The 18,022-nt window shown below is 63.8% G+C and overlaps 4 protein-coding genes across 21 annotated transcripts; 2 read left to right on the plus strand and 2 right to left on the minus strand.

Annotated features, from left to right (window-relative positions):
• Nucleotides 1-271: 271 nt before the first annotated feature.
• CENPX (centromere protein X) lies at nt 272-3,847 on the minus strand. 11 transcript variants are annotated; one of them, XM_036910675.2, is made up of 6 exons: nt 2,388-2,967; nt 1,681-1,840; nt 1,365-1,416; nt 1,165-1,218; nt 816-901; nt 272-675 (listed from the first exon to the last, which is right to left on the minus strand). In XM_036910675.2, exons 1-6 carry the CDS (start codon nt 2,465-2,467, stop codon nt 367-369), a joined length of 741 nt encoding a protein of 246 aa, XP_036766570.2. In that variant the 5' UTR covers nt 2,468-2,967; the 3' UTR covers nt 272-366. The 11 variants fall into 11 exon arrangements, with proteins under 11 accessions (XP_036766570.2, XP_036766569.2, XP_036766573.2 ...); XM_036910674.2 differs by having other exon boundaries at nt 816-904; nt 2,388-2,482; XM_036910681.2 differs by having other exon boundaries at nt 443-690; nt 2,388-2,973.
• A 202-nt stretch (nt 3,848-4,049) lies between these two features.
• Nucleotides 4,050-11,805, plus strand: LRRC45 (leucine rich repeat containing 45). 4 transcript variants are annotated; one of them, XM_036910661.2, is made up of 17 exons: nt 4,055-4,697; nt 5,247-5,308; nt 5,684-5,754; nt 6,050-6,228; nt 6,421-6,549; nt 7,437-7,549; nt 7,897-7,955; nt 8,249-8,326; nt 8,596-8,731; nt 8,826-8,903; nt 8,977-9,088; nt 9,218-9,288; nt 9,659-9,751; nt 9,968-10,060; nt 10,632-10,805; nt 10,878-11,025; nt 11,245-11,805. In XM_036910661.2, the coding sequence occupies exons 1-17, from the start codon at nt 4,478-4,480 to the stop codon at nt 11,439-11,441; spliced, it is 2,013 nt and encodes a 670-aa protein (XP_036766556.2). In that variant the 5' UTR covers nt 4,055-4,477; the 3' UTR covers nt 11,442-11,805. The 4 variants fall into 4 exon arrangements, with proteins under 4 accessions (XP_036766558.2, XP_036766555.2, XP_036766554.2 ...); XM_036910660.2 differs by having other exon boundaries at nt 4,053-4,697; nt 8,636-8,731; nt 8,826-9,088; nt 10,635-10,805; XM_036910659.2 differs by having other exon boundaries at nt 4,054-4,697; nt 8,636-8,731; nt 8,826-9,088.
• A 240-nt stretch (nt 11,806-12,045) lies between these two features.
• Nucleotides 12,046-14,649, plus strand: RAC3 (Rac family small GTPase 3). Of its 3 annotated transcripts, none has more exons than XM_036910685.2 (6): nt 12,046-12,387; nt 12,943-13,031; nt 13,209-13,326; nt 13,454-13,516; nt 13,949-14,108; nt 14,190-14,649. In XM_036910685.2, exons 1-6 carry the CDS (start codon nt 12,367-12,369, stop codon nt 14,318-14,320), a joined length of 582 nt encoding a protein of 193 aa, XP_036766580.1. In that variant the 5' UTR covers nt 12,046-12,366; the 3' UTR covers nt 14,321-14,649. The 3 variants fall into 3 exon arrangements, with proteins under 3 accessions (XP_036766580.1, XP_036766582.1, XP_036766581.1); XM_036910687.2 differs by having other exon boundaries at nt 12,943-13,014; nt 13,949-14,112; XM_036910686.2 differs by having other exon boundaries at nt 12,943-13,014.
• A 1,203-nt stretch (nt 14,650-15,852) lies between these two features.
• DCXR (dicarbonyl and L-xylulose reductase) lies at nt 15,853-17,808 on the minus strand. Of its 3 annotated transcripts, none has more exons than XR_008997516.1 (8): nt 17,658-17,808; nt 17,460-17,557; nt 16,835-16,978; nt 16,682-16,724; nt 16,506-16,605; nt 16,354-16,418; nt 16,157-16,274; nt 15,853-16,046 (listed from the first exon to the last, which is right to left on the minus strand). XR_008997516.1 is itself a non-coding variant. In XM_036910671.2 (8 exons), the coding sequence occupies exons 1-8, from the start codon at nt 17,791-17,793 to the stop codon at nt 15,943-15,945; spliced, it is 819 nt and encodes a 272-aa protein (XP_036766566.2). In that variant the 5' UTR covers nt 17,794-17,808; the 3' UTR covers nt 15,853-15,942. The 3 variants fall into 3 exon arrangements, 2 of the variants coding, with proteins under 2 accessions (XP_036766566.2, XP_036766567.2); XM_036910671.2 differs by having other exon boundaries at nt 16,824-16,978; XM_036910672.2 differs by having other exon boundaries at nt 16,824-16,978; nt 17,639-17,783.
• Between the last annotated feature and the right edge of the window lie 214 nt (nt 17,809-18,022).

Raw genomic sequence — 18,022 nt, forward strand, 5'->3', positions numbered from 1 at the left:
TGATGCCGCCACCACCAAGACCCTGCCCACGCCGACATTCCTGGGCATGCTGCCATTTGGTGGCAGCCCCACGGCAGGAGCGCTGCGTCCCCATGAGCCGCATGTGCCAGGGTTCCCATCTTCCAGCCTCGAGGCAGCGCAGGGGACCCTCACATGCAGCTTGTTACTCTGATTTCTGGCTGAGCTTTGTCCTGCTGCAATGGATCGAGGGGGCCGGTAGGCTTTGAAGCAACTTGGCTTTGGGTGATTAATGGCAGTGAGGAGGCTGTGCTTGGGAGAGGCAGCTTTGATTTATTGGTGTTGCTCTGTGAGAACAAATTTATGGTTCAGGAAAGCATCTTAGGGGAACAACCAACGGTTCAAAGGTTATACAGCAGCTTTGACGTTGGGGTGGCAAGCTGCGCAGCTCCGCCTGTAGGAGATGGGCCACCTGCTCGGGCAGCGGGCATGGTACCAGTGCTTCTCCCACACCAGACCCCACCCCTCAGTTCCCCCCACCTGTGTCCAGCCATCAGCAGGGCAGAGCGTCTGCTGGGAGCCGGCCTGGCCTTCGGGGCTGGAGGAGAGGCTCAAGACGTACAACTCCTTCCCCCTAAGCCCAAGGCCCCAGGAGACAGTGCGGACACGGGGACTGGCTGTGGCCTGGGCAGGTGGTTGCAGCAAGAGTGGAAACACCTAGAAATCCAGAAGCTGTGAGGGAGAGGGGTGCTCAGAGCCTCATGGGCACCAGCCCACCCCCATCCCCCGGCGCAGCAGGCCATCTCCCCGGGAGGGTGGAGTGGGATGGGATGCCGAGGCCGCAGAGCAGACCCTACCAGCTGCGGCAGCACCTTCTCCAGCTGGTCCACGTCCACACGGGCTAGGTCCTCTGCCTGGGCCTGCCGGACGCCCCGGATGGCTGCTTCTGCCGTGGCGAAGAGGGAAGTGAGAGGCGAAGGCTGCGGGGGCTTGAACTCCCCCACCCATGCTAGCTGCCAGCTCAGAGAACCAAGGTCATGGCCCATGAGACAGCTTTCCAGTGGCAAAGGGCTTAGGTGCTCGTGAGAGAATGGGAAAATGTGTCTTGGTTTCCCAACTGAAGAACAGAAGGCAAAGCGGGTCACAAACGGTCTGGATGAGCCTGGGTCAGACACAAGAGGACACTGCTGGGGTCCCTCAGCTCACCCACAACGAAGATCTTGAGCAACTCCGTCACCAGCTGCAGCGCATCCCCGCTGACTGCAAGGTGGAGGGAGCAGGTTAGGGGGCCGCGCCCTCCCCTGGCCGGACCTACCAGCACCCCGATGTTCTTCCTCAGCACCTCTGACCTGGTTCACCCTTGCGTGGGTGACCCCCAGCCTCCCCCACATCCAGTGCTCACAAACCTCTGGTCTTGGCGTCCTCAAAGTGCAGGTGCAGTAGCCTCCTCACTAGTTCCTGGGGGACAAAGGGGGCATCAGTGGCCTAGGACCCCACCCTGCTGACTGCAGACTCCTTAGGCATTTAGTTCTGGATGGGACTGGGTGGTGGGGAGAAACTTCCCTGTGGTTGTGTGGCAGACAGGTGGGAACAGCCCAGGTGGCAGTCCACTGCCCTGGGGCTCCAGTGCCGGTGGGATCCAGGGCAGACCATTCCCACCCCCAGGGTCCAGGTGTTCTCCCCGTGAGGGGCTGGAGGGGGCTGCTCCCATGATGGTCCTATTTGCAGGTCTGTCCACACCACCACCACCACGTGCCAGTTCCTGCTCTGGGCACAGGTCAGCTCCACCTGTGGGCCCTCCCTGAAACCTATGACATGGCACTGAAGGGAATCTTCTGGAACCCATAGGTGCTGTGGGAACCACAGAGATGGGCAGGCCCGTCTGCTCCATGGATGGGTGGATGGTAGGAGACAGAGACGGGAAAAGGTGGGTCCAGGCCCAGGCTCCAAGCTGGGGGCTTGAGCCACCAAAGGATGGCACCACTCTTGGGAGGTGGGCTCTGCTCCGGGTGCTAGGTGTGGGAAGTGCTGAGGGTGGGAAATGCGAGGTGCCCAAGCAGGGTGAGCAGGTGGGTGCTGGATCCGAGAGAGGTTGAGATGGTGATGATCTGGAAGGTGGCACACGGGCGCAGGGCCAGCCCTCAGAGGCGGTGAGAGGCAGGAGGGCGGCAGCAACCAGAAACTCAGAAATGGTGTCGTGCAGGGAAGGCGCGCGAGGGACCAGCCTGGCCTCCAGCCTTAGCCTCGCCCGACAGAGCTCGGCAGGGCCTAGAGCAGAGCAGAGGGGAGCAGCAGGCCGGCCACGGGGCCGGGCTCATAAGGCACGAACTCGGCAGCCGCCAACAAGGAAGCGAAGCTGCCTCTGCGGCCTTGTCCTCCCAGCAGAGACCGTGCGTGCTTGGCGCCACCTGCTGGTCCTCGCTGCTTACGAGGTTCCAGGAAAGGCCCACAAGGCTCTACTGTCCGATTTGCTTCTGGACCCCCCAGGAAGAGCTAAGTCAACCAGCATCCGATGGTGGTGGTGCGGGGGTGGGGATGGGGGTTGCTGCACAGGGCTCTTGCCACAACCGAGGGGCCAGCACCAGCAGGGAGTGACGGCTCCCTAACGAGGGATGCAGAGTCACAGAGGGCAGGTTGGGGCCTACATGCATTCAGTGCCCCTCTGTGTGTGGGAGCCACAGTCCCCTGCCTCCCTGTCACCACGACCGCGGCTCTGGCTAGACCTCTCAGGGTGAGGACTCCGGAGTCTCCAGGTCAGCATGATGGAGCCCAAGCCTGGGGCTCCCCCTCTCCGGCTATTGCAGTGGGATTCTCACAGCTACCCTGCTAGGTCAGGCCAGCCTCACCGACTTTCCCTTTGAGATTATTGAGCCCTTCTGGGCCAGGGCAGAGCCACGACCCCAGGGTGAAAAAGAGGCTAAAGCAGAAGGTGAACCAAGCAGAGGTCCCCTGTGCCTCTGCAAGGCTGAGACCCCCCACCAGAGACTGGCGGGACAAGGAAGAGCTAGCTCATGAGGGTCAGACCCTTCCTTCCTCCCTCCCCAGTCACAAAGGCCCACAGGCCCTCCTTGGCACTTACCTGATGTCAAGGGCTCAGTGCCCCCTAACCTTAGGGCAGAGCATCAAAGGGAGACTCGGAAACCACTGAGCCTGCAGGAGCGGGGAGCCAGCAGCACTTGCCAGGCACAGGGGAAAGGGCGGGGCTCGGGCGTCAGTTGGCTCGCTTCCCCACGTGGGGACAGTACTAGTACCCGCCTCCTGGTGCTAAGGTGGCCGCGCGTTAGATGGTTTGGCTACGGAAAGTGCACGCAGCGGTGCCTGGACTGCGTCAGGGGGGTTACTACTAAAAGAGCACTTGAAGAGCCGTGCACACACCCTACGTAAGGCAGGTGCTAGCGCTTGGCTCGCGCGCCGGGGACCAGGACAAAGGGAGGATTTGGAATGTGCAGGCGCTGTGGCTAGCAGAGAGCCGGGCTGAACTGCATTCCATGCTAGGGCTTTAGGGGACGCCTGGCCGCGCCCCTGAGCACCCCGCACGTCTGCCGTGCCGGCCCCGCTCGGCCAGCTCTCTGCAGACTCTTGCCCTCTTGCCTACCGACCTTCTGCTGGCGCCCCCACCACGGAGGCTGGATTTTGGTAATGGACCCACCCTAGAAGGCCCCGCCTGAGGCCCGCCAGCCTCGGCCCCGGCCTCCGGACCCCTGCCCAGCCAAACCCTCTCCCCCCGCCCCCTGCCTCGCCAGTCCCTCGCCTCCGCCCCGCCGCCAGACTGCCCTCACTTTCCGGAATCCGCCACCGGTTTCTTCCATGACTGTCGGTGCGACGGGCACCCTCCTCAGCACTGCCCCCGCACCGCCCCGAAAGGCCCGGAGCGCGCCATCAGAAGCCCCGCCCCCCGAGTCCCTAGCCAATCGGTCTGGAGCGCGCCCTCGTTGGCCCCGCCCCTCCCCGCCCCAAAGAGCCCGGAGCGCGCGGCCTCGGCTCCACAGGCTTAACAGCCCGCAGTATGCACCGCCCCTTCGCTTTCATTGGCCCGCTGCGAGCGCCCCAAAGCCTCCTGGGAGTTGTAATTTCCGCCCGCCCTTCCCGGCGCTCCCCGCTCTTCCTGGATACGAGGCATCGCGGAGGCGGCTGGCACTCACGCCCGCGCGTGAGGGAGGGTCCGCTGCGCGAAGGCTGGGGCTGGGTCCTGGGGTGCGCGCGACGCCCGGACAGCCCCCGCCGCGGGAGCCCCGTACCAGAGGGAGGCCTCCACAACCCCCCACCTCCCCGCCTCTGCTCGAGCGGCCACCCGCCCGCCCGGGGCCTCTCTGTGGAAACAAGTCAACATTTGTTACTCGTTCCTCAGCTGCTGAGGACTTAGGGGTGCTTGTGCCACACGGAGTGCTGGGGGACCCCCTCAGGAGAGGGGCACTGCCCACTGACCGCAGGGAGAGGGGCCGGGTGGCGGGGCCGCAGCTGCCCAGGGCGAGGCCTGTCCCAGGAGCGCGCCGGGGAAGCCCACCAGCGCCCTGGGGGCATGGAGGAGCTCCGGCGCTCCTACAGCCGGCTGTGCAAGGAGGGTGGGGCCGAGCCCCAGGAGGCCGTCTTGCAGCAGCTACACCAGCTGCCGCGGGGCCGGCTGGACCTGGCCACTCAGAGCCTGACAGTGGACACCTGCAGGGCCCTGGGCAAGCTGCTGCAGAAGGAGACGCTGCTGACGGAGCTTGTCCTGAGTGACTGCATGCTGAGTGAGGAAGGTGGGCACGAGAGGGCGGATGGGGCCAGGGCAGCCCCTGCAGAGTCAGAGTTGGGGTTGGGGTCAAGCCCTTTGCCTCGGGGTGGCCTCGCCTCACCTTGTTTGTCCTGCTGCTCCTTTGCTGCGCGTGCCCGGCCTGCGACAGTCCTGGCAGCCTCCAGCAGAGAACTCAGCCCTTGCTGTCTCTCCTGTATGAGGCTTCTCCTCCTCTGTACTGTGGCTGAAGTGAGCAGCATCGTCTCTTCCTAAAGTTCGGGATCAGAGAGCCGTTTCTGTTCGTGGTGGAGAAGCCTTAACGTCCCTGGCTTATAGGAGATCACCAGCGTGACCCATGAGGGTCAGCGGCTGGCTCTGCAGCAGGCAGACGTTGCAGACGTTTCAGACCTGACGTGGGAGAGTGGAGCGACTCATTTTGGGCATGGACCCTGATGGGTGGGAACTACCCAGTGGTCCCTCTCCTCCATCTGGGGAGCTGCCCCAAGATGGAGCCCACAGAGAGGGGCTCAGGGCGCCAGGGGGGGCAGAGAGTGACCGCTCTATCCACTTACAGGGGCCGCACTGCTGCTCCAGGGGCTGTGTGCCAACGCCGTCGTGCGGCTTCTAGATCTGAAAGTGAGTAGATCTGCACTTGGTGTGCTAACCTGAAAGCAGAAGTAGAAGGGGAAGACTCAGGTCTGCCAGCAACCTGGAGTCTGAGAAAGCCAGAGACAGTGTCTGTAAGCACTCTGGTAGCGGGACTCAGCCCTTTTCCGATGGCCTGATTCATGCATGTATGAAGGCAAGAACCTGAGTTCCAGAGAGTTCACAGGAGCCAATGGAACAAGCCCACTACATTCAGGGAAGGCAGGATCAGAGAGCAGCTGTGCCCTGTGCCCAGCGCTCATCCCTGGCTCTGTTCACTGCCCAGGCCCCTGTGGGTGTGCACGCGGTTTCCAAAGGCCAGCCTGGGACAGCAGGGAGTGACTGGACCACCTGTTCTTGTCTTAGGGCAATAACCTTCATGCTGCCGGGGCTGAAGCTCTGGGAAGACTCCTCCGACAGAACAAGTGCATTCAGAAGTGAGGTGGTCTCGGCCCTGTCCCCCAGCCCCTCTCTCTGCATGGTTCGGGGTTGGCCCCAGAGGACACACTTTTGCAGTCTGAGAGAGTTCACTGTCAGGCCAGTGGTCTGTGTGGTCTTGTTGCCCTGAAACAAGAGGTGGGATCTGGGGGGCGTAGGAGGGTCTTTGTTACTCACGTGGCTCCAGCCTTCCTGCCAGAGACTCCTGAGCCTGTGCCCTTGCTCAAGCCCCCTGGACTGTGGGAGAGTGGGTGTGCCTCGGAGCCACGCACCTCACGTTCACCCTCCCCGCAGCCTCACCCTGGAGTGGAACAACCTGGGTGCGTGGGAAGACGCTTTTGCCGCCTTCTGTGGGGCCCTGGCAGTCAATAGCGCCCTGCGGCAGCTGGACCTCCGCAACAACCAGATCAGCCACAAGGGTGCTGCGGAGCTGGCCCTGGCCCTGAAGAGCAACGCCACCCTCCAGCAGCTGGGTGAAGACCCCCAGCCCTGCACTGGTCGTCTCCCCCTGGGTCCTCCGTCCTGCTGAAGCAGGGCTGTGGGGTGGGGAGGAGGGCCACCTGTGCTGGGCTCCTGCTCCGGCGGTAATCACGGAATATTCTCCCTGAAAAGGAGCCAGCCCCCCCGAGGTGCATTCCACCTGGTGACAACAGGTTTCCTTTCAGACCTGCGCTGGAACAACGTGGGCCTCCTGGGAGGCCGGGCTCTGGTGAACTGCCTCCCCTGCAACAGAACCCTCTGGAGGCTGGAGCTGGCAGGGAACAGCATCCCCAGCGACGTCCTCAGAGCTGCGGGTACGGGCGCATGGGGCTGCCAGCAGTCCGCACCATTTGGAGCAGGGCATGAAGCTGATTTCCTTGACAGGCCCAGCCACTGAGGAGGGGTGGCTCAGGGCTCCTGACACATAAGCATCTCATGACAGTCTAAATTAAAAACAGGACAGGGAAGGTGCCATAGAAAGAGTTGGCAGTGATTCAAGTACCACTCACTCACTGCCTACAGCCACTCCAAGCATACCCTTGTGTGTTGTCCTGGTTCTCAGATCTCGTGAGGTGAGGAGGGACATCAGTTTCACAGATGAGGAACCCAAGGCAGTTGGGCTCAGGGCCTTGCCGTAGCTGGGGGGGGGGCTTCTTGGCATTTCCCCCCATCACCACCTCGGTCCCAAGTCTGTGTCTGAGCATGTACGCCGTCTAGGAGCAGGGCCACCCGGCCTGAGCTGCCTGTGCGGGTCCAGGGCCTCTGCGGTCACCTGAGGTGATCCCAGCACTTCAGCCCCGGGCCTGGCTGAACACTCTGCTGCCCCTGGGGGCTCCTTGCCCGGCCATGGGGTCCCCTTCGTTCTTGGTTCTTGGTCCTGCCCCCAAGTCGCCCCAGCTGCTGTAATCACCTCTGATGCCAGGGCCACTTCCGGCTGGCCCCTCTCCAAATGCTTCCTGGGTCTTTTCAGAGCACAAGCTGAGCACAGCATTCACCTTTTCAAAGTCAAACTGTGGTTCCTGACCTTTGGGATGGCACTCGCCCCTTGTGGCAGTGGAGCGGCCTCCCCTGCCCCTCTCCCTGTGCACTGGGTCTCCTGGCCCCACTGTTGCCCCCACCTCTGCTGAAGCTCTTCACCCGCTAGTGTGACACCACTTAACCCACCCGGGGGCCTGGTGGGCAATTTGGCTCCTCCCAACAGAGCGAGCCATGGATCACAGCCAGGAGCGGCAGGCCGCTCAGCAGGAGAACCAGGCCCGCACGCACACGCTCAGCAAGGAGGTGCGGTGCCTCCGGGAAGAGAAGTCCAAGCAGGTGAGGATGGCACCGCCTCGGACCCAGGCCCTGCCCTGGCTGCATAGATGAAGGGTCCCCCTTGGCCTCTGTGCTGTGGCCATCTTCCCTTCCTCTGGGCACTTGGGTCTCAGAGCCGCCAGTACCCAGGCCCGAGAGGCACCTCCTGGTCTGACCCCTGGCCTAGTGGGGCAGTAGGTGGGCTTTCATGGGGCCTCCCTGTGCCGGAGCTGTCCTGCCTTTGGAGGAGGCTGAGCCCTTTGCCCTTTTGCTACCTCGGTGGGTTAGGTCTCCTCTCCTTCCTGCCTGACCTGGGGGAGTGGGCAGGCCCGAGGCCCTGACAAGCCTCCGTCTGGTTCTGTCCCCAGTTTCTGGGCTTGATGGAAACCATCGATAAGCAGCGAGAAGAGATGGCCAGGAGCAGCAGGTAAGCTCAGCCCTAGGACTGTAGGAAGCAGAACGGGCCCAGGGGAGGTGCCCAGGTTCAGATCCTGCCTGCGGCCTCAGTGGTAACTTCACAGGGGCCTTGTTACCTGCCCGTGGGTAAGTTGAAGCATGTGCTTCTCAAGGAGGTTGGCTGGAGGGCTGGGGCCACAGAGCACTTCCTTGGCCCAGGGCCCAGCATACTGTCAGGGCATTAAGGATAACAGCTGCACTGGGCCCAAAGGAGCCTGGATGCTCTGAGGTTTGGGTTTCTTGGACCCTCCTTTCTGCCCACAGGGCATCAGCAGCACGCATGGGGCAGCTGCAGGAAGCCTTGAATGAGAGGCACTCCATCATCAATGCCCTCAAGGCCAAGTAAGCAGGGGCAAAGGGCAGGCGGGAGGGCTGGGGGTGGGGGGAGCCACTTCAGAATACTTTGGAGACATGCCCACGAGCAGAGGCAGGTGGTGCAGACAAGGACCTGAGCCCACAGTGTACCAAGCAGAGGGAAGTGGCGGGAGTGGTAACCCAGGAAGGCTTTCAGAGGAGGCACACACTTGCTAGGGTGAATAGCAGCCTGGTGGTAGTGAGAGCCTAAGGCTTGAGGTGGGGCTTGGGTGGGGCTGGCCCTTCCCTCCTTTCAGGCTGCAGATGGCTGAGGCTGCCCTGGCTCTGTCTGAGCAGAAGGCCAGGGACCTGGGCGAGCTCCTGGCCACCACAGAGCAGGAGCTGCGGGGCCTGGCACAGAGGCAGGCAAAGGAGCACAGGCGAGAGCAGCAGGTAGGCACGGATGGACAGGCTGGCGGTGTGTAGGGTTGGCACCTGCTGCTGGGCAGTGGGTGACCAGAGGGCACTTGCCCTGTCTCACCCCCAGGAAGCTGCAGAGCGGGAGGCTAAGCTCTTCAGAGACTTGTCTGCTGCCAACGAAAAGAACCTGCTCCTGCAGAACCAGGTATGGGGGTGTGGAGCCAGGCCTCCCTGGGAGCTCGGGGGCAAGGCTTCCCTCCGTGGGGTCTGCTTTCCAGGTGGACGGACTGGAGCGGAAGGTGAAGACTCAGCAGGAGCAGCTGTTCCTGACCAGGCAGGAGCTGACCGACACGTCGGCCGAGCTGAAGATGCGGGCTGTCCAGGCGGAGGGTGGGCACATGCAGGCCTGCTGCTGAGGGGCCTGGAGGCGGGAGCGCCAGGCACAGGCAGGATGGCAAGTCCTGGGAATGAGGGAACCCCTAAGGGAGTCCCACCCATGCTCTTCCCCTGGGCTTCCAGAGCGCCTGGAGCTGGAGAAGAAGAGGTCCCGGCAGAGCCTGGAGGACTCGGAGCGCCTGCGCCTCAAGGAGGTGCCTCATCAGTTGCATCGTTCGGCTCCTGCTCTCCCCACTGCCCACCCCCAGGGTTGCAGTGGTGTCCCCAAAGCACTCCCCTGGCCGGGCTCCCCTCGACAACCTTGAGGGGCTGGGTGACAGTTCTTTGCCTTTCCTGGCTGACTTCGGACCCAGAAACTTCTGACCAGGTTCTAGAAGGGCCCCTGACCATGCTGGGACCACACCACAACGCAGACTGCTGTGTGTTCCGTGCCACATGGGGCACTTAGGGCAGCCCATTCACAGAAGGGTTCCGAGATTTTCCTGCCTGCCCGGGTCGGGGGTCCTGCTGGGGAAGGCTGGGGAGCCAGCCTGCCAGCCCCACCTCCTTGCTGGCCCTGGACAGGTGGAGCACATGACTCGCCACCTGGAGGAGAGTGAGAGGGCCATGCAGGAGCGGGTGCAGAGGCTGGAGGCCTCGAGGCTGTCCCTGGAGGAGGTGAGCACCCAGGCTCCGCTGGGTATCGGGCCCGGCCCTCCCCAGGTATCCCTCCTGTGGTCGCAGAGCCTCGGGTCCCGCTCACCAAGGAGGAGGGGATGTGGGCTCCCTTAGCCTGGTGAGCAGAGTCTCTGGAGGCTGGTGGGAGGATGCCCCCTGGCCCAGCAGCTGGCTGGGGCCAGCAGGGATGCCCAGTGGGTCGCTGTCGCCATGCAGGAGCTGAGCCAAGCAAAGGCCGCAGCACTTGGCGAGCGCAGCCAGGCCGAGGAGGAGCTCATCAAGGCCAAGAGCCAAGTGCGGATGGAGGAGGTGAGCTCACAGCTGTGCCACTGGAGGGGTGGGGCCCACTGCTTGCAGTGTCCACCAGGGAGGGAGGGCGGAGGCTGGGCATGAGCTGCCCGGATGGCACAGCCTGCAGGACTGGCGTGGTGAGAGCAGGGCTGTCTCCTGGCTCTGTGTAGGCAGAGCTCCAGGGGTACAGGGAATGTGGGAGAGTCAGAGCAGGTCCTTCGTCCCATCAGCACCACCACCTTCCACCCCACAGAGCAGCTGTCACCCTTTCCCAAGGCAGGGCAAGGGGTTTGGCCCATCCGTGCCGCCTGTGACTGTGCGGCTGAGGGTGGGGAGCAGAGGCACGATGGAGTCAGCGTGGGGATGGGGAGCCCAGGAAAGGCGCTCCCCAGAGCTTCGTTCAGGTCGGGCCTATTCAGAACAATATACAGAATAACGAGCGACAAAGCGGTTTCCATATTGCAAATAAAAGCTCCCCCTGGGCTGAGCAGGGGTTCACTTCACATGTGAGCCCCGCGTTGTATGCCAGGAGGCAGCAAGCTAGCCTTAAAGCCCCCCGGGCCCAGCAGCCCCCCTCTGGTGCCCGCAGCAGCAGCGCCTGGCCCACCTGGAGGAGAAGCTGCGGCTGCTGGCGCAGGCGCGGGACGAGGCTCAGAGCACCTGCCTGCAGCAGAAGCAGTCGGTGGCTGATGCGCAGGCCCGGGCTGGCCAGCTCAGCCTGCAGGTGGAGGGCCTGCAGAGGCGCCTGGAGGAGCTGCATCAGGTAGGTCCGACTTCAAAGGCTCCCAGGGGTGCCCTTGGTGCCCAGCTGCCGCCTCACCCCTGTGCCTGATAGGAGCTGAGCAACAAGGACCAAGAAAAGGTGGCTGAGGTGGCCAGGGTGCGGGTGGAGCTGCAGGAACAGAACGGCCGCCTGCAGGCCGAACTGACAGCCCTGGAGGCGCTGAAAGAGAAGGCGGCGGCCCTGGAGCGCCAGCTGAAAGGTGAGCGGCCAGAGCGGCCCCCGGCCCGCCCAGCAGGTGGCTGGGCCCGAGAGCTGAGCTGAGTCTAGGTCCCAGCCCCGAGAGCTGCCGAGTGTGGCTGCATCCGGGGCAGTGGCGCAAGGCCGCGAGGCCCCTCTGCCCTCCTGCTGGCCTCTGTCAAGGCCCCCAGGTGGAGGCGGCGCCGTGCACCCCCTCTTCATTGCGCTTTCTCCCCTGCAGTGATCGCGAGTGACCACCGGGAGGCGCTGCTGGACAGGGAAAGCGAGAACGCCTCCCTTCGGGAGAAGCTTCGGCTTAAGGAAGCTGAGATCGCCAGGATCCGCGACGAGGAGGCCCAGAGGGCCGTCTTCCTGCAAAATGCTGTTCTGGCCTACGTGCAGGGCTCCCCCCTCAGGGCCCTGAGCCCCCAAAAGTGAGGGGAGGCAGGGAGACCATAAGAGCTGCAGGCAGGTGGCATCTGCCCACATCTGGGTTCCAGCTCTGCTGTCCATTCCTCTCAAGGGACAGGACATCAGGCAGGTCCACGCTACTGATGCAGGGTCTTCAGCTGGAAAATCAGTGCCAAGATGGACTGGCAAGTGGGAACTCTGCAGCTCGCCACCACTGGGTGGGCAGTCTGACCGGCCAAGGGGATGGCGTGGGCATTGCCTGGCCCAGGGAGTGGTGGTGCTGGTGACAGAAGGCTGTTTGCGGGAGCCTGAGCAGTCCCGGCACCACGCGGCCTTGGGCAGCGTTCCCTAGGGCGTTCGGAAATACAGAACATGTGTACTTTGTGATCCATTTTGGGCCTGGTCCTTTTCTCCCACATCAGCCCTTATTTTCAGTCGGGATGGGAGACCCTCCACCCGCACCCTGCAGCAAAGACCGTCCGGGGGGTGGCTGAGTGGCCCCTCCCGACTGACTGCTGCCCGCAGCAGGGCCGGCCGGCGGCGCTGCCACCCAGGCGGGGTTCTGGGACTGCAAACACCAGCTGCCTCTGGTTGGAGGGCGGGCCCAGGGATGCGCTCCCGGAAGGACACGTGCGCGCAGATCACCTAGTGCGCGCTCCCGCTCCCGCCGCCTCCCACCTTCCCTGCCCCAGGCCCTCCGCTCCGGTCCAGGCACCCGGTGTCCCCGCCCCGCCCGACCTGCGTTAGGCGCGGCGGCGTCGCCCAGGCCCGCGCCCCCCGCCCGCCGCGCTCGGCTGTCTCCGCGTCCGGCGCTCGGCGGCGCTCGGCTGTCTCCGGCCGCTCGGCTCGGCGCTCGGCTCGGGTCCGCGGTCGCTGCGGCGCCGGGCATTTCTCCGCAGCTCGGCTCGCGGCCGCGCCCGCCCGCCTGGCCTGCGCCCATGCAGGCCATCAAATGCGTGGTGGTCGGCGACGGGTGAGTGCGCGGCGCGGAGGCAGTGGTGGGCAGGGAGCGGCTCCGGGGACCCGGGCGGGGCACGCGGCGCCAGGGCGCGGCCGGGGCGGAGGAGGCGACGCGCACAAACGGGAGGGGTGCGGGGCACCTGCCAGGCGGCTCCCAAACTCCCGACGACCCCTCAGCCCCGTGGTCCGGTCGCGGGCGTTGCGGGGCTGGGCAAGGGCGGGAAGGCGGGGTGGGGCGGGGTCCTGGCTGGCCCCGGGGCGTGGGCCTCCCCCAGGCCCACCTGATGCTGCCCAAGCCCCCGCCCGCCGCTGCCTGGCCTCCGGGTGTGTGGGGCCGGGTCTCTCACCTGTGCTAAGACCTTAGCCCCACTCTCCCGGGTGCCACCCTGCACCCCTTCTCTGTCCCCCGGAGGCCGCCTGCCTTGGTCTTCCTACTCCAGCCTTAGGTCGCTGTGGATCCGCGGGACTGGGACCTCTAATGTGTGGCCCCGTGGGAGGGGGCTGTCCTTGCTGGGCAGAGAGCCGAGGTGCAGCCAGGGAGCACCGTGTGCTCGCCCTCTGTCCACAGCGCCGTGGGAAAGACCTGCCTGCTCATCAGTTACACGACCAATGCCTTCCCGGGAGAGTACATCCCCACCGTGTGAGCGGGCTGGGCAGGTGGTCCTCCCAGGGGTGGGCCTGGGCTCCTGTGCATGGGACTCGCCTGGGCTTGGGGGTCAGGCCCAGGTGGCCCTGGCCTGGGCTTCTGGAGTGGGGCTGAGGTGCTGCCAGAGCTCCAGGCCGCGCAGGCCTGAGGGTCCGAGCCCGGCCGGCCTCCCTGCTCTGCCCCTGCAGTTTCGATAACTACTCTGCCAACGTGATGGTGGACGGGAAGCCAGTCAACCTGGGGCTGTGGGACACCGCTGGGCAGGAGGACTACGACCGTCTGCGGCCACTCTCCTACCCACAAACTGTAGGTGACGGCAGAGCCAGCCCCCAGAGCTGGGTGGCTGGGGTGGGTCCCTGAGCCCTGATGTCAGGGGCACGGGGGCCTTCTGCAGCCTCCTTGACCACTGCCGCCTGGGCCCCCTTCTCTCAAGGACGTCTTCCTGATCTGCTTCTCCCTGGTGAGCCCAGCCTCTTTTGAGAATGTTCGAGCCAAGGTAGGGCAGGGCTGGAGGGGCTCTGTGTGCGGGAGGGGGCTGCCCAGCCGACCTGCCCAGACAGCACAGGGATCTCCTGCCTGCCTTGTGCAACTTGGCCTGTGGGGGCCGAGGGGTGCCTGTTCTGCTTGGCATGGGGTCAGAAGGTGGCCCAAAGAGTGCTGAGGGGGCAGGGCCGGGGTAGAGGTGGCAGCGAGGCCCTCAAAGAAGGGCAAGGCCCTGACTTGGAGGCCTGTGAGGCCTTGGAGCTTCCTGGCTGGGCACTGTTTTCCTTGCTCGTTTCTCCACCAAACCCAGTGGTGAGGCAGGAAGGGCTATGTGCGTCTAGCTGTGCGAGGAAGGCCCTCGGGAGCCGTGGCCTGCTCTGGGCCAGGCCGGGGGAGAAGCCCCCAGGAGGTACAGTCACAAGGGTCGGAGCTTCCATCCTCACAGTGGTACCCAGAGGTTCGACACCACTGCCCCCACACGCCCATCCTCCTGGTGGGCACCAAGTTGGACCTCCGTGACGACAAGGACACCATCGAGCGGCTGCGGGACAAGAAGCTGGCACCCATCACTTACCCTCAAGGCCTGGCCATGGCCCGGGAGATCGGTGAGCCCGCCCACTGGCCTGTCTGGAGCGCCCCCTGCTGGCCCCACCCCCTCCTCACCGCCCCTCCCCCGCTGCTCCCAGGCTCAGTCAAGTACCTGGAGTGCTCGGCCCTGACGCAGCGGGGCCTGAAGACGGTGTTTGACGAGGCCATCCGAGCGGTGCTCTGCCCGCCCCCTGTGAAGAAGCCGGGCAAGAGATGCTCAGTCTTCTAGAGCTCGCCCTTCCGGGGGGCAGCCCGCCCCCGGGCCGAGTCCGCCGTGGGGGAGTGGTGTGGGTGGGGAGGGGAAGCATGGGGACAAGGCGGCAGCTCCTGGGGCAGCACCGGGCCCAGGGGCGTCCTGCCGTCGGCCTCTTTCTGGGGCAAGGCCCCAGCCTTCCCTAGCTCCTCCGGGAGGCTGGGAGGGAGCAGGGTCTCCCTCAGGCTGCAGGGGCGGGTCCAGGGCAGCCCCAGGGTGGGCTTCCCTGCTGGGAGAGGATGGGGGGTTGTCCACGTGTCCTGGATGGGGCAGCCCCTTATTTTATACAATAAATGTTCTCCACCAACGCCTCCTGCCTGTCTTACCGCCTGCCCCTCCACCCTGTGGCACTTTGGCTCCAGCCACCTCCCAGCCATGGTACAGAGGGCTGAGCCTGACCCCATGCCCTGGACAAAAGGAGAGTTTACTGAATTGTCTCAGTCCCCAGAGGAGGCAACCCAGATCAAAGTGGGAGCAAATGCATTGACCCCCTTCTGGGTGAAGCCCCCCAGCCCATCATGCTGACTTTGGGCCTCTGGGAGGGGCACACACGGGAGTAAGGTGGGCTCTGCTCAAGCAGTGTGGTAGGGGGAAATCTGCAGCCAGGGCCCATAGAGCCTACAGAGCCTGGGCAGGGCTGTGCTGGCAGCCTCCCCACACCCCCAAGGGGTGCTGAGGGACGCTGAGTTGGGGATGCAACAAGTTTGCAGGAGGAAAGGAATCCGCACCTCTGTGGGGACAGAGGTGCAGAGGTCAGAAGCATGGTGTGGAGAGAAGAGCGGGCGCATGCTGGCTTGGCAAATCCAACTGCAAAAATTCCAGGAATTGTGCCAGCCTATTGTTAAACAGCCATTAAGAACTGCATAAACTTAAAATTGGCTGTATTAAAAACAAGTACTCAAAACGTACCACTTCCTAATTGTTTTTGTACGTTACTATTACCTGTGCTTACAGGGTCTTGCTTACTGTATCTGTGTGGTGAGGGTTCCACATAAAGGTGGGGACCTGTGTTGCTCTCTCCAACTCCACCCTCAGTGACATCAAATTAGTGGGAGTATTTACACCGTGGAAACTGGCAGCTTCTACAGCCAGCTTGATTTATTGTTAATTGTCTAGACTTAAAAGAGATGGAGAAGTGCCGATTAAATTGAGGTGTGCCACGTCTGTACTCAGTATGTTGTGAATAACAAAAGGTTGTGTTGTTTTTCCAGTATTCAAAAACTATCATCAGATTCAGCAGAGATCACTCACCTCATTGACAAATTTAATGAAGTTCCAACATATATTTTCCTTGTTTGACATTTGTTCAGTAAGAACTACACCCAGAAGCTGGTGGTTAAAAAAGAACTCCACTGCTTCCACCCCAAAGGCTTCTGGACAGGGCCAAAGGCCAACCTTGGTCAACTTCACAACCCTTCTTAGGAGCCGGCCTTATGGAAGGGCCCCCCCTTCCAGCCACTGTTGGGGACTTGGCCAGGGCTGGAAATCTCAGGCACGGGAGCCATCAGTGCACTTGCTGGCAAAGAATCATGTTTATTGGAGGGATGGGGGTGGGCAGGGCTGGGCTCAGCAAGCAGCAGGGTGTGCGGGTAGAGGGCTCAGGTGACCAGGAAGCCCCCATCGACTGGCACGGTAGAGCCTGTGGTCATGCTGCTCCAGTCACTCAGTAAGAAGAGGATGGTGTCCACCACATTGTCCACTTCTGTGGGCAGGAGAAGGATGTTCTGCCCTCCATCTTTCCCTCCCACAGCTCACCTGGGCAGGTAACAGGGGCTACTGGTGCAACTCCCAGCTAGCATCTGACTGACTCACCAGCAAACCTGCCAAGTGGGATTCGGTCCAACATGGTCTTGGCCTTCTGGGGGTCACTCCAGTTGGCCTGGCCCATGGGTGTCATCACCACTGTGGGGTTCACTGCATTCACACGGATCTGCATGGGGACAGACAAGGGGTCCTGGGGCACCCTGGTCACATGGGCTGGGGGACAGGAGGCATCCGAGTAGGCTCACCTTGTATGGCCCAAGCTCCAGAGCCATCACCTTGGTCAGCATGTCCACAGCACTCTTGGTGGTACCTGTAAGTAAGTGGGTACATGAGCCTGAGCTGGCTACAGGTTGGGGGCAGGGAGCAGGAGACCGGGACGCAGCTAGGGCTCGCTCACAGTAGACGCTGTGGTGGGTCAGTGCTCGCTGGGAGGCCTGACTGGAGACATTCACGATGGACCCTGGGGCTCCCCGAGCAACCATGCCTCGGGCCACGATCTGGAATTGCAGAGGGAGCTCAAGGCAGGAGCAGTGTCACCCCTGAGGTCCCACTCCCGCTCCGCAGGCAGCTCACCTGGGACACCTGGAGGACAGCCCGCAGATTTACATCGAAGGACCTGGAGGCAGACGGACAGACCCTGGTCAGGCACCAGGGCTGCAGTCACAGGGGACAGCCCTCCCCGCAGCGCTCCTCTTGGCCACCCCTGCAGGCTCACGCGTCACACGCCTCCTTGGTGACCTCCAGGAAGGGCTGCAGCAGCGCCACGGCGGCATTGTTCACCAGCAGGTCCACGGGGCCCACGCTGCCCAGCGCCTGCTCCGTGGCCTCCCAGTTGCCCAGGTCCACGCACACGGGCTCCACACCTGGGCACTGTGTATTGGATGGTGGAGGGCAAAGCCACCGGAGGTTCCACGCCCAAAGGGGCACAACTGGGCCTCTGCCCCACGAAGAAGGGTGTCTGGGATCTGGTGCCCTTTCAGCCCGACAGGGGGAAGAGAAGCCAGAGACCCCTTCCTAGAGGTCCCAGAAGGGCCAGCCACTGTCCTAAGCTAAGAATCCCAGGCTGCTGAGTAGCGGGGAGGTAGTTGACGCGGCCTCTGGGCCACTGGGCAACTCAGAGCTTTGGACCCCGAGCCTGGTCCCGCCCCGGCAAGTCCACTTCCGCTCTGTGCGAGAGCGCCTCTGGCCCCGGGCCCGCAAAGCAGCCATTGCTGCCTTTTCCTAAGCCCAGGGGGCGCGTCGCCAGTCTCCCGGCTACTTGGCAGCTCATCCCGGGAGAGGGTGCGGAGCAGCCCCAGCGCCCGGCCCGTCGTCCCCGCCGCCCCCTGGGCTGGGGCAGGGCGGCCCCTACCTCGCGGACCAGGCTGTCCAGGTCGGCCCGGGTCCGGCTCACTGCCACCACCTGTGCACCCGCCGCGTGCAGCGCCTGGACCGTGCTGCGCCCGATGCCTGAGGGGAGCGCGGCTCAGCGTGGGCGCCACTCCCCAGCCGGCCGGCCCGCGCCCCCGCCACCCCTGCGCCCCGGCCCACCCTTTCCCGCCCCGGTGACCAGCGCCCGGCGGCCCGCGAGCCCCAGCTCCATGGTGATGCGAACTGCCCCCCGCGCGGCGGCCGCGCAACTGCGAGCCCCGGGAGGGGTCGGCAGAGCCAATCGCGGGACGGCGTCCTGGAGGGGGCGGGGACATTCAAATAGAAGCCCTCTCCGCAGGGCCGATTGGCCGGAAGGAGTGGACGAGGCCGGCCTTTCAAACTCCTGGGCGCTGACCCGTCTCCAAATCGGTTTGGCTGCCCCCGACAGCCTCGTTTTTCCCTGCCAAGGTGCCATTATTATTACAAAAAACAGATGTGGTGGTTAATACCAGAAAGATCGTGTAGCTGCGCGTGACATTGAGAGAACTCAGTGCTAACACTTCC

The sequence above is a fragment of the Manis pentadactyla genome, chromosome 4, assembly GCF_030020395.1.
Source record: "Manis pentadactyla isolate mManPen7 chromosome 4, mManPen7.hap1, whole genome shotgun sequence".
Lineage (NCBI taxonomy): Eukaryota > Metazoa > Chordata > Mammalia > Pholidota > Manidae > Manis > Manis pentadactyla.